Source organism: Manis pentadactyla, chromosome 8, assembly GCF_030020395.1.
Source record: "Manis pentadactyla isolate mManPen7 chromosome 8, mManPen7.hap1, whole genome shotgun sequence".
Lineage (NCBI taxonomy): Eukaryota > Metazoa > Chordata > Mammalia > Pholidota > Manidae > Manis > Manis pentadactyla.
Window position 1 is genome coordinate 94,692,702 of NC_080026.1, and position 14,491 is coordinate 94,707,192.

General features: G+C 38.3%; 2 protein-coding genes across 9 annotated transcripts in view; one reads left to right on the forward strand and one right to left on the reverse strand.

Annotated features, from left to right (window-relative positions):
• The window catches only part of ASCC1 (activating signal cointegrator 1 complex subunit 1), a 155,919-nt gene that overhangs the window by 121,869 nt on the left and 19,559 nt on the right, over positions 1–14,491 (reverse strand). For 2 of the 7 annotated variants that reach the window (XM_057505961.1, XM_057505957.1), the window contains exon 1: positions 1,449–1,590. The exons of 1 other annotated variant lie outside the window; for it this stretch is intronic. The gene's annotated coding sequence lies outside the window, so the exon portion shown is untranslated. Of the gene's footprint in view, positions 1–1,132; positions 1,196–1,253; positions 1,356–1,448; positions 1,591–14,491 lie in introns of those variants that run through there. 4 more of the 7 variants (XM_036928692.2, XM_057505962.1, XM_057505960.1 and 1 more) reach the window with 4 other exon arrangements.
• ANAPC16 (anaphase promoting complex subunit 16) lies at positions 1,259–13,988 on the forward strand. 2 transcript variants are annotated; one of them, XM_036928693.2, is made up of 4 exons: positions 1,259–1,381; positions 7,073–7,241; positions 12,367–12,441; positions 13,170–13,988. In XM_036928693.2, the coding sequence occupies exons 2-4, from the start codon at positions 7,100–7,102 to the stop codon at positions 13,283–13,285; spliced, it is 333 nt and encodes a 110-aa protein (XP_036784588.1). In that variant the 5' UTR covers positions 1,259–1,381; positions 7,073–7,099; the 3' UTR covers positions 13,286–13,988. The 2 variants fall into 2 exon arrangements, with proteins under 2 accessions (XP_036784588.1, XP_057361946.1); XM_057505963.1 differs by lacking the exon at positions 1,259–1,381 and adding an exon at positions 6,850–6,955.

The window sequence follows — 14,491 nt, forward strand, 5'->3', positions numbered from 1 at the left end:
TACCCAGTAATCTGCAAACAATTCAGTACTCCAAAAAAGGTGATTAAAAAATACTGAGCCCTTAATATTTCACCTGTCCGTGACTTTGGAAGAGAGCATAGTCTTTTTATGACTTTAACCTAAAGGGAGTAAAATGCAACCTTCTGTGTTTTAAACTTATGACTTTAACCTAAAGGGAGTAAAATGCAACCTTCTGTGTTTTAAACATTTGCAAAGAAAATTATTACCCTTTCTACCCAGCATGATAATTAAAAGAGAATTGGGGATATATAATTAACCCATGAGGGGGGAAAAAAGCCCCTAAGTACTTTTGGAGGTGCTAGAAATATATACCCAAAGCAGATTCAGGTGCCTACCAAAAAAGTTAAAATATGACTTAATCAACCTGGTTCTTCAAAATAACACAATGCTTCAGGGAGGAATTCAATTTCCATAGATCACTGCCCTACAAATGTGCATCATTCACTGAGAGGCCAAGCTTCCAGTCACCACTTCATGAATCAATAACTTAGGACAAGGGTTCCTTATAGCCTAGCTATGGTTTAAGTTCATCCAATGTTCCTACCACATAGGTTAAATAGTTTTGAAACCCAAAATTACGAGTTCCCAAAAAAACCAGATCAATCCTTACTAAATAGCCTAATGCTCAATCCAACCCTCAGTAAACAAAGACACTTTCATTGGTAATTTGCTTAAAGAATTAATGGGAGTTTTCGTGTTGTGAGATATAACATAAAAGGTCAACAGACTTGACTGGAGGAAGAGGGGGCATAATTAGCAATAGTTTAATGACATTACACCATGGCACCCTATTCCTCCAGGACCTCTCAAAAAAAAGGCTCTCCACAAAAATAGACTTTAATGTTAAGATCAAGCCCTCAAGACGATGAGCTTTGGAAAAAGAGAGCTGTTTCAGACAGTAAACTCTTCATGTGTCTTTCCTATACAGAGCTACCAGTGCTCCCAAGGAAAGAAAAATGACCAACCTAACCCTGCCTCACGGTGGTTTGGAGAGAGAACAAGAAAGGAAAGGCCTGAAATGTGAGAGCAGAAGCCCTGGATCACAAAAGCGAGCAAAAAAACAATACACCAAAGCAAGTGATGAGAAAAAAGCAGTCAGGCAAAACCGCACCAGAAAGATGAGCGCGCTCTCCGCTCCTCCCCGCTTCTCCCCGCTTCTCCCCGCTTCTCCCCGCTTCTCCCCGCTTCTCCCCGCTTTCCCGACCTCCTCCGCCCCGGCCACGCCCACAAACCCACGGGCGCGCGCACGCCGTCCCCACCACGCGGACACGAGCCCGCCGCCGTCCTCGTCGTTGTAAACGCGGCCTCTCCGGCTGGCCCTGGGGGCGGGGCTGTAAGAGAAAGTACCAAAGCCTGTGAGGTAAGTGGGCGAGAGATCAGGGACCTCGGGAGCTTGTTGGAAAGGGAGTTGATCCCTAGGATCCTACCTGAAAGGACTAGTGAAACGGTGAAGGTAGGAGAAGAAACCCGAGCCTGTCGCAGAGGGCGTGTACGAGGAAATTTCCTCAGGCCGCGCCAGACTGAGAGCGCATGCGGCCCGAGGGTTGGCGCCTGCGCAGTGGGACAGCATCGCTTGGCGTCGCCCCTTTGGGACCGAGGGGGAAGGACGTGAGGGATCAGGGCTTGGAGCTAGGCTGGGAACCTCCAGGTTCCAGCCCCACTCCACACACCTGGGTTCATCTGTTTGAATGGTAACCCAGCTCTTTAAGTGGAATACAGCTGGACGATTTGTTGATGATAGATTTTAATAATTGCTTATGATGACTTGCCATTATAACAGGGTACCTACTTAAGCGTCTTTTTGATAAGGACACTTTTTCAAAAAGGATTCTTTTTTAAGAAAATAGGCATAGGATGCTCCACATCGCTAATTATCAGGGAAATGCAAGTTAAAACCACAATGAGATATCATCTCACACCAGTTAGGATGGCCAACATAGAAATGACTAAGAACAACAAATGCTGGTGAGGATGCAGAGAAAGGGGGACCCTCCTACACTGCTGGTGGGAATGTAAACTAGTTTAACCATTGTGGAAAGCAATATGAAGGTTCCGCAAAAAACTAAAAATAGAAATACCATTTGACCCAGGAATTCCACTCCTGGGAATTTACCCAAAGAAAAAAACTTCTTAGATTCAAAAAGACATATGCACCCCTATGGTTATCACAGCACTATTTACAATAGCCAAGATACAGAAGCAACCTAAGTGTCCATCAGTAGATGAATGGATAAAGAAGAGGTGGTACATTACACAATGGAATACTATTCATCCATAAGAAAGAAACAAATCCTAGCATTTGCAACAACATGGATGGAGCTAGAGGGTATTATGCTCAGTGAAATAAGTCAGTCAGAGAAAGACAAATACCAAATGATTTCCCTTATTTGTGGAGTATCACAATGAAGCAAAACTGAAGGAACAAAATAGCAGCAGACTCACAGACTCCAAGAAGGGACTAGTGGTTACCAAAGGGGAGGAGTGTGGGAGGGTGGGTGGGGAAGGAGGGAGAAGGGGATTGTGGGATATCATGATTAGTGCACATGGTGTGTGTGGGGTCAGGGGGAAGACAGTATAGCTCAGAGAAGACAAATAGGGACCCTGTGGCATCTTACTATACTGATAGACAGTGACTGCAATGGGGTATGCGGGGAACTCGATAATAAGGGTGAATGTAATAACCACATTGTTTTTCTTGTGAAACCTTCATAAAAGTGTATATCAATGTACTTTAATTTTAAAAAAGAGAAAATAGGCATATATCTGCTAGGAAGGAAGGTAGTTTATGAAAATGAGGTCATCCCTATCATAAATGAAATAAACATCTGATCATCTTATCAAAACATTACTCTCCTATGAGGATCTCAACTGCCAATAGTCTAGGCTTCCCTGAGAGGGCCAAACCCCGGCTTACTTCATCATCATTTATTCATTCAACCAAATTTTACTCAGCACCTTCCATGGTCCTGACAGCCTAATGGGAGACAGTTGTATAAATAGATCTACAGAATGAGGAAGAAAACAATAATGGACCAACTCTCATGACACCAAGCTTCTATGGACCTTGCATAAACCTTTGCTGATCTGCTAGTCCTGTGTTCTGTCATTTGTTAATCATTCATTAAGAAGAGAGTGTGATCCAGGTTCTGTCCTATGCCTTGAGGGTAGAAAGACAACTCCTTCCCCCTTTCCTAATCACAAAATTCTAAGCTCATGAACCTTGAAATCAAAGTGTGCAATGCATTAATGGAGGGCATTTTCCCTTTAGGATCCTGCCAAATTTATGTCAAATGATAAGAATTAGAACTTTCCCATTAGTAAGTGTGTTGGGACATAAGTGTGAAAAATGGATCTGCATAGGAAAAAGGTTATTCAAGAATAAATACCCATTAGTGATTTTGGATAGCAAAGATTTATTGTTTACTATGACTGTAACTGTTCCAAATGCTTTAGTTATACTTACCTTTATGACACCTTTATGAGGTAAGTACTATTATTATCCCCATTTTAGGGATGAGGAACAAAAGTTAAGTGATTTGTCCAGTCATTCAGCAAGTAGTAGCAAAATCAGGACATGAACCCAAAACCAAGAAGTTTCAGAGTCTGAGGCCTTAACCACTATGCTGTTCACGTCTCACATGGCACATGAAGTGCTAACAAAGCTACTGCTTGAAAAATATCACAGCAAATAAACTAGTCTCTACACCTCAGTTTTGTCAGCTATAAAATGAGGGAGTTGGGTTAGATGGCCTTTAAGGAATCTGTGATCCCTGTAAAATGTTTCACTCTTTTAGCAAATATTTATTTAAATCAACAGTACAGGCCGCCAACCATTATGTTTTATGTATCAGAATGCCTGCTTCATAGAGCACTTAAAAACTAGTGTTTATTGTTAGTTTTACTTTAACTTCTGTTACCACCTGCTGATAGCATTCAAAATTTAACCTAAATCTTTAAAGCTAGAAATGACTTGGATGTAATCTTTCTACCTCAGCAAAAAAGTGCCTATTAATATTAAAGTTAGCTTTGTGATAATTCTGCCAATTTTCAACCCTGGCTATTTTGTGTATTATTAGTTCTGAGTTTGAAAGAAAATTGGATGAAAGGGAATTCCTTTGATTGTATTCATTTAGAAGTCACTCTGTGTCTATCTTTTGAAGCTGTCCTCACTCTGGCAGTTGCTTGAGAGCTCTGTTGAGCAACTGATTTCAAAGTATAAAGTGGCCCTTGCATTTGCAACTAATAGAACATTTATCAAGGTGTAGGAAAATATCAGAGTTTTAAGTCTCAGGTGAGATAGAGAGAGAAACAGTTCACAGAAGGTTCTACTCTGAACTGATGGAAAGTAAGACTGAGCTATTCTCCAAAAGATGGCCAAACTATGTATATATTTTATGTGAATCCCAAACGGGAATCCTCTTAGAAATTTGGATCTGACTGATTACTGCTTAAGTTGTATTTAAAAGAGCATTTAAAAACTTGTCAAGCTACATATTAAGCTAGCGTGGTCCAAAGGACTGGATGTGAATCTAATTTGAAAAGTTGTTGGCTTCTATTAATATGAATACAATTTGGAAAGTTACAGAGCTCAGAAAAAAAAGGAAAGGTGATCTAATAGCAAGATTGAAAATGTCCTTAATCAATTTACACTTTTAAATAGAATGACATTCTAATTATAGCAATGGCCTTACTATTCCCATATCCCACTTCAGTGTTAACAAATATTACTTGTAGACATATAATGAAATCAGAAACTAAGCTGTGCTTCCCTGGCACCCTTAAATCATCATCACAAAATCAAGGAAACACAACAGCCAACATTTCAGAAATGTACAGTATATGACTTTGTTTACTAGAAAACTGGATTATGTATTTACAGGATTTATATGTGCATGGCACTCCCTCTTTTTTTTTTTATTCAAAAACAAACTTAAGCTTTTCATAATATTTTCATTTTGCTGCTAGCAAAAAAAGATTCAGCTAAAATCCTGGCCATTAAAGAGGGAATTGATTTTTAACATCCTTTTAAAGTCATTTTTTTCCTTTTTTTTAATTGAGCTAAAATTCACGAAACATAAAATTAACCACTAGCCCAACAGACACATGAAAAGATGCTCCACATCGCTAATCATCAGAGAAATGCAAATTAAAACCACAATGAGATATCACTTCACACCAGTAAGGATCGCCATCATCCAAAAGACAAACAACAACAAATGTTGGCAAGGCTGTGGAGAAAGGGGAACCCTCCTACACTGCTGGTGGGAATGTAAATTAGTTCAACCATTGTGGAAAGCAGTATGGAGAGTCCTCAAAATGCTCAAAATACAAATACCATTTGACCCAGGAATTGCACTTCTAGGAATTTACCCTAAGAATGCAGCAGCCCAGTTTGAAAAAGACAGATGCACCCCTATGTTTATCACAGCACTATTTACAATAGTCAAGAAATGGAAGCAACCTAAGTGTCCATCAGTAGATGAATGGATAAAGAAGATGTGGTACATATACACAATGGATTATTTTTCAGCCATAAGAAGAAAACAAATCCTACCATTTGCAACAACATGGATGGAGCTAGAGGGTATTATGCTCAGTGAAATAAGCCAGGTGGAGAGAGACAAGTAGCAAATGATTTCACTCATATGTGGAGTATAAGAACAAAGAAAAACTGAAGGAACAAAACAGCAGCAGAATCACAGAACCCAAGAATGGACTAACAGTTACCAAAGGGAAAGGGACTGAGGAGGATGGGTGGGAAGGGATAGATAAGGGCGGGGAAAAAAAAGGGGGCATTACGATTAGCATGTGTAATGTTGGGGGGGCACGGGGAGGGCTGTGCAACACAGAGAAGACAAGTAGTGATTCTACAGCATCTTACTATGCTGATGGACAGTGACTGTAATGGGGTTTGTGGGGGGGACTTGGTGAAGGGGGGAGCCTAGTAAACATAATGTTCTTCATGTAATTGTAGATTAATGATACCAAAATAAAAATAAATAAAAATAAATTAACCACTAGCCATTTTAGAGTGTATAATTCAGTGTAAAGTCACTTTTTAGTCTAAATACTAGACCACTATCCCATACAGTAACCACTAGTCACATGTGACTTTGAATTTTGGTTAACATTAAATAAAATTTAAGATACAGTTCTTCAGTTACACTAGCCACATGAGGCTGGTGGCTACTGTATTGGACAGCTCAAAAATAGAACATTTGAACATTTTCATCATGGCAGAAAGTTCCATTAGATAGCACAATACTAGACCATTCTTTTTTAGAATCTTTTGTAAATGTGTGGTATAAGGTTCTATGACAAAAGCAGTCCTTTTGTTTTGAACTTTTATAAGGTATTGTGTATTCAATACATACTTCCTAATTTACATTTGGACTTGTTGATACTATGTAGGATTAAGCATCACAGCTGCTCTATTTCTAAAAGCCCATGGATTCTAAGATCATTTCCTGAGCTCTTTTGTTCCAGTTTGGGGATGCCACCAAGTGATGGATTTGGGAATTACATTTGGATAAAAATTGTTTTCTCATTTTTTAATGAAAGGACCAGTATTTCCTAACCAATTCCCTTCCTTGGGAACAGAACAGAGTGTTATTTTGGATTTTATTTGGAAAATTTTATAAGGGAATTTCTTGGTGTGGCTTAGTCAGGATGTATCCAAGACAAACTGTCCTAGGAGGAATGGTTGGATTATCCTCATATAATTTATTTCCTCAAATTGCTATGATGGCACTGCCGTATCACCCCTTCAGAACCTATAAATCACCCACAGTCAGTCCCAAGTGACCTAAACAGTTTGCTAATGGTAGGATGCAGTGTTTTAAGTAGGAAAACTAAGAATAATCATATTTTAACTTAAAATCCTGAGTGACATTTTGGTCTGAAGCATCAATAAAAGATTATGGAATTGGAGAAGGTAGAAAAGGAGGGAGCTAATTCTTTACTAAACTGTAGGCTGGCTTTTCTTGCAGCTAGAATGAAATGTTGTTAATCTCCCTTCCATAAACTTGCCAGTTGCTCTTTTTCTCTGCAGTGAAGTGAGAATTCCACTAACAAGGAAATGGCTGCATCTTCATCATCCTCTTCAGCTGGTGGCGTCAGCGGAAGTTCGGTTGCTGGATCTGGTTTCAGTGTCTCAGACCTTGGCCCACCACGGAAAGCCCTTTTCACCTACCCCAAAGGCGCTGGAGAGATGTTAGAAGGTGAGCTCATGCTGCTTTTTGCTGAATAGTTGGATTCAGACCTGCAGTGAATATTAATTATAAAGAAGCTATTAAATGGATTAGAGATAAGTCTGCCCTGATTTCAGCTCCACATTTCATCTCTTGTCCCCATTTCAAGATAATATCTTTCAAACACAAATCTTTCTCCAGAATCACAATTTTGGAGATGAAAAAAGACTTTGGAAATCAAGGAGGTCATTTAGGGTTATTTAGACCTAGAAAAGTTAAAGTGATATGACCATGATAAAGACAGAGTCAGCACTGGAATCAGGAATTCTCTTGACCTCCTGCTCCAACTTGCGTTGTCCTGGCACCAGTCTGCCTTCCTTTGGTTAGTAGATTTGTGGTATTTTTTTCCTGATGTAGTTAATGTACATATAGATTAACCCCATCAAAGATGTCCTAACAGGAAATAAAAACTACTATACTATTCTTACATGTGAAGATGGCTCTCCTGGCCCACTGCAGCACAGTGCATTGTGGTCTTTCTAGCACCAATAGCTGGATTTGCATCAGATCATCCACTATCTTACTCAGCACATTTTGGTATCATCAATATACACTTACATGAACAACACTGTGGTTGCTATGCTGCCTTCCCCATGCCCCCACCCACGCATTATGTGTAGAACAATAAATTCTTAATAGCATAGAAGAGCTTATATAAAATGCACATTTCTGGCCCATCTTAGAGATTGTGAATTAGTCTAGGGTGCAGCACAGGAATCTTTATTTTAACTAACATCCAGGGGAGGGGAGTCTCATGAAAGTGGTCTTTAACTATTAAACTATCCATCATACTTTGAAAAAAGTCAACAAAGAGTTAAGGACTCAAAATCTACCTGATTCTAGCACTTTTGTGCTTTATTATATATTCATCTTTTTTGGCTTTAAATATTGCAAGTTTTAGTAAGTATGTTTAAAAATTAATCTGGAAATGTCTCTGAGAAAGGTTCAAACTATAGTTAGGAGCTGACTTTTGGGGATGATCTTTTATTTATATTAGGTATAATAAAAAAGTTTTGGGTTAAGCTGGGCAAACCAGAAGAATCATTTGTGACAGGAAAACATGAGAAGACTGGGACCATAAAGCTTTCTAGAATTGGTTCCAGTCATGACTAGTGAAGGACAATCAGGTAGTGTAGTTAGTGATGTATCTGAGGTGTATGTGCTTCCGCCTTTGCCTTTCCAGGTTCTTTAATTGGGTTAACTGAATACTCAAGTTAATATCACCAAGTCTGGAGGTAATGAACAACTGAGGCCTTGTTTATCATATTTGACCCTAAATATATATTGTGACTTCAATTATATGCAGTAGAGACCTAGTATTAAGGAAGTTTCCCACAAAACAAATCAAAAGTTGGAGGCACTTAAATAACTTAATGCATTATATGTAGCTACAAAAGAGGAATCAGTATTTAACAGTAGACTCCTACGATTGAGATCATTTCAATTCTGGCTACATGGCTACGGCGGTACCTCTAGTCTCAAAGCTGTCAGCATTCTTTGTCAGGATACACCAGATTACTTGGAAACATTAAAGAAGAAAAGTTTCTGAGATAATTTGGAATGTTATATTTCTAACCACTTTTATTCCATCCCAGTGTGCTTCATGGAGGAATGTGTTGGCTTTCTGTTTAGGATCAACTTACATTGAGTTTAAATTCACAGTGCAGTTTTGATTCCCTTCCTTAGGCTTAAAGTTTCACTGATATTTTAGATCTCCTTAACTTAAGAACAGACTGAAAATTAGAGATGGCAATCCTTCAACTATCCTGGCCAAATCAAAAATGTTAAACTAAAAAAAATACTGCTAAATGTGAGTTAGCAAGGCTATTAGACATGGAAGCATCTTCTATCATGTTTATAGGTGATATATTATGCAGTTAGCATGCATAATTAATGCATAAGTACCTGACCATTTTTCTAAAAGTAGTTTAATCGAATTTGCAAATAGAATGGGAACAGTTGCCTGTTTAGAGTAAGAAAGAAAAGCAGTCAGGAATCAAGGTTGGATACTGTGTATAATCTTAACAGGTTCAACTTGATCTTCCATCTTCCTAAATCTAGGATAATAAAGCCAAATAATCTATAGTTAACCTTGAGAATTAACTTTTTCATGTATCTGCTCTCTGATAACAGATACCTCACATAAGCAATGTACAGACAGTCCCCAGCTTAATGGTGGTTTACTTTACGATTTTTTGACTTTACGATAGTATAAAAGCAACACATTATTCAGTAGAAACTACTTCATGTTTTGAATTTTGATCTTTTGCCGGGCTAGCAATATGTAGTAACATACTCTCAAGATGCTGGGCAATGGCACATTTCAGCTCCCAAGTCAGCCGCACAATCACTAAACAAGAGATACACTTACAACCATTCTGTACCCATACAGCTCTTCTATTTTTCATTTTCAGTACAGTGTTTGATAAATTACATGAGATATTCAACACTTTACTATAAAATAGGCTTTATGTTGGATTATTTTGCCCAACTATAGGCTAATGCAAATGTTCTGAGACATTTAAGGTAGGCTAAGCTAAGCTATGATGTTCCACAGGTTTGATGTATTACATGTATTTTCCTCTTAATGATACTTTTCAACTTAAAATGGGTTTATCAGAACATTACCCCATTGTATGTCAAGGAAGATCTGTACAGCAGTTTTCAGCATTCTGCCCATGGCTAAGGTTGTCCTCACCCATTTATTAGTGAGCAAATTAGAGACTGCCTTCCAGCCCAGAAGTGGCTGAATTTTAGTGACATTGGGCCACTGAAGTATAAATTATCTGGTCTGATTTCCTGCTGTGAGGTAATATTCTTTTAAATGAATCTGTTAGCATCCTATTTACTGGAGTTGGCAATGGCATTAGATTTGGGCAATTTACTGAACTTTTCACTATTTAAAACCTTTGCTTGTCCCTTAGGAGGAGAGCTGATGTATTGCAACTTAGTGTGTTACAAAGGGTTTGATTACAATTTCTAAATGGAAAACAGATTGCCCCAGGCTGATTCCTCTCTGGAGAAATTCCCAGCGTTAGTTAGATTGGTACAGATATCACGCCTAATAGGATGTAGCTAAAAAGCCGTGGATTTGTGGTTAATACAGAGCTGCAAATCAGCAAAGTGTGTGCCACAGGCGTATGGAGTGGCCAGGTGATATGCAGGTGCCTTTTTGAAAGATTAGCTTAGCTTACATCCTTTTGCTTTGAAGTTTGTTACCAAGGGAAATAATGCAAATGTTATAACTTAAGCATTTTATCCTGATAGCAGCAGTGTTTAAATATAAGTGGTAGGTAGCACTTCCAAGAGCTTCCAAATACATTTTAGCCTAATCCTTACAGCCAGCCCATAATCCTAAAGTTCAAACCACCTGAGAATTGAGCTCTAATTCTCCATGCTTTGCACTTTCTAAAATAAAACTTGAGTTCTACTTCGACACTTTAAGCAAGAGTGTGACTAGGATAATGAACACTGGTATATTTACACAGAAAACCCATAATAAATTGCATGATTGGTGTCAAACATTCATAGTCCCTCTTCCCATAATGGGATTCATAGTTATTTGCTGCCCATTGCCCTTATCTAAAACACTCAGTGATATCATTAGCTTACCTAGATATTTAAACTAGACAGTCAGTGCAATATTCAGTTAATTGAAAATAAAAAAATGTTTTGTTCAGTTTAGATAATCTCACAAATGACTTATATTCAACCAGAGGATTTGGGGTGGGAGGAGGGGATAGGACCATATGCCATATAGCCCAATATATACAAAAGAAATCGAATTTTAAAAATGTAGCACTTTCCCTAAAGTATACATCACTATGAAATAGGTTAATTTTGAAATAACACATAATATATTCTTTCAATATACATTGGTACATGTCAGCTATATACACACACACACACACACACACACACACACACACAGAGTACATGTATATATCAATACCTAATATGTATGAAAATAATTTAACTTTTTTGGCATAAATTTTGAAGGTAATATGGGGCAGAGTCCCTTTTTTTGGTTGTATATTCAAGCCATTTGGATACAATATCTATAGTTTTTCTTATTGTTTATCATGACTTCTGAAATAAGGTCTGCCTTGTGTGAAACTCAGCATGAAGCCGGAATGTGTTAGTCCTCTTTGTCACTTAATACCTAGCTGACACACCAACCCATGACTGATGTGAGTGCTTGACACCTAATAGTGCTGGCATGGACAACCACCTAGAAAGATAGCTGAGTCCTCTCCCTGCATTTGTTTTAAGATTTTTTTCAATAAGATACCTTCCCCAAATGGTTTCTCCATAAGTTACATATTCCTACAAGAGCTCTATGTCTTTTAGAGTATCTTTTGCTATATCAGCCCTTGTCTGACAAGGAATAACATGAACTAGTTTTTTTCACAGTCATCTAAGTGCTGTGATGACTGAGTTAGCTACCTTGTTGTTGCCAGTTCTTGGCACCAATACGGTGCTAGGTTCTGAAATTGCACCATACTCTTATCATCCAAATTGCAGAATTTTGCTTCAGTTGGAAAATCAAGGTTATAGTCTGCATTTACAGAATGAAATTTCCCAGCAATGTTTTGTAATGGTCATAATGATGTAATTTGATATATTAAAAATCAATAACAGCTATACTAAGCTTTACTTTTTAGAATGAAAATGGTTTAGAGATTTGGTACACTTTGTATTTTGATAGCACAGGGGCCACGTGGCCAAATGTGTCAGGTGTCCATGTTTGCCTGACATACAGACAGAACATTAAGAAACTGTCAGGCTAGGAGGGGGAAAATATTGACCAGAACATCAGACTGAGGTTTCTTGTTTTTGTTTTTATAATACTATTTTTAAACTCTTAAACAAGTAGAGGGACTATTTTAATATACTAGGTATAGATGAAGTAGCCTTTATAACACAGCAGTGTTCTAAATGAAACAGAGGCCCTTTTTTGTAAACACTGAGAACTAGACCCTCCATGTAAAAGCAGGAAAGAAAAGGGAGAAGGGACTCAGTGTTTATTTACTTGGTTTATCAGAAGCCATAAAACCCTTACAGCAGATTAAAACTCTTCCTCTTCCATTTGTAGACGGCTCTGAGAGATTCCTCTGTGAATCTGTTTTCAGCTATCAAGTGGCATCTACACTTAAACAGGTGAAACATGGTAAGCACATGAGTGTTGTGTACTTAACTATGAGAATAAATTTACAGGAAAGGGTGGAAGAGGAGAATTCAGAAAGATCAGTGTGCTCTGTCACAAAAACTCTTCAAACTAAGTAAGGCTATTTAAGTAGACTTTTTCTAGATTACCTGCAGACAAGAGCACTCTATGGTATTAATCCAGACATAATGTCCACAGTGAACCTTAGAGTTGAAGTCAAAAGAGTTAGTTTTCTAGGAGAGTTCCTACTCCTCTTCTGTTGCTTTTTTTCCTGTCCTTTCTAAAACCTCCTTTTACTGTTGTCCTCTACTGGTTACCATCATCATCTTCATATCCAAGTATTTATGTAATACCGCATGGTCTATCTGGACTCTGAGAAGTCTGCACCTAGTAGCACCTTTTCTGTTTCATTTTACCTCACCAGGCCTTCATTTATGCGTCAGGGAACTATGTTCCCTCGGCAGACCACTTCTCCATTGAAAGCATAATGTGGGGGGAAAGCTACAACCGCCAGTCACCCTAGGCTGTACACAAATCACAATGGAGGATATGTTCTGCTTTTTTTTCTTTTAAAGATTAAATCTTCTGGCCAGCATAGAGTAAGACCCCATTACTAGACTATTGAGGGAGGAAAAATCTTTCTAAAAATTATTTCTAAGCCAATCACTGTATTGGTGGTTGGTGACTTTCTTGCAGTAATATGTTATACATTACCTCTTGACTCTTTACAGATCAGCAGGTTGCACGGATGGAAAAGCTAGCTGGTTTGGTAGAAGAGCTGGAGGCAGATGAGTGGCGGTTTAAACCTATCGAGCAGCTGCTGGGGTTCACACCCTCTTCTGGTTGACTTTGCCTAGATGGTCACCTGTGCTGCACAGCAAGTGCAGGACCAGCAAGGAACTTACAGCTTACAAAGCCATCCAGAGATTCACAGCTCCATCACTGAATTGTTAATTCACATCCATACTTGGTTTCTCTTTATCTGTCCACAAGCAGCAAATACTTAAATGTGTGATCGTCTGGGGAAAAATTTTGTTTGATTTGTTTTAAAAAGTATTGAGAATCAGATTAAGACAATCGGCGTCAGAGAACCAAGAGGTTTGGGTTTAAAAGATATTTATAATACTTCACAAGCCAGGTACAACACATGCCGGAATTGGCCAACTGAATGGTGTCTCTCCTGTCATTTTTGCAGTGCCTGGAATCCTCACCAGTCAAGATTGAGGTCAGGACCTGGAGTTATAAAATACAGCATTCTTTAACTAAAACATCTTTTTGCAGAAGAATGTGACTTCAACTCAGGACCTGTCCAAATGAGAAATTTTTAAATGTCCAGGGGATTTTCTATTTTTAGACATCTAATTCTATAGATTCTAACTTTTTCTAACCTCTTCTAGACATGCCAAATTCTGGCAAAAAGAATTGCTTTTTGAATGTTGAAGCACTTATAAAAATAAAGCAGTGAACAAAATCCTTTTAAACACAGAAATCCTGAGTCATCTTGTTGGTGGGCTCGGGCAATTCTGTAGCAAATAAATCCTTTGAAAGAGCTCCAGATTGGTTTCTTTATCCTTTCAGAAGTCTCAGAGATTTGGGATAGGGGGATAAGGTCAAATTACTTTTTATAAGAAGGAAATCTATAAAGCATTTCTACCAAACAAATGGTAGATTTGCTTTATATCAGGGATATTTGTCTTTACAGAAGTATATGACTTTATCTGATCAATATCTGAGTAGGTTTTTATACCGTAATAAGGAAAAACCTAGAAAGCTTTTCTTTGATCCCCCTCATGGGACCCTAGGATCCACACTGCACAGTTAGGAAAACCATTTATTAGACTGTGTGCAAATTTTGCCTCAGACATTAGTCTTTCTTGTCAATAACTTATACCTTAGCTGCTTAGAGTTGCTTAAATATGAATAAATATAATCCCAGTAGCAACTGGCCTTAATCTCAGGAGTTCAAAATGTTTGACATGTACAGGCTGACAGAATGATGGTGACCTCATCGAGTCAGTAAGGAATCTGAGTACAGAGAAGTTAAAGACCTGCT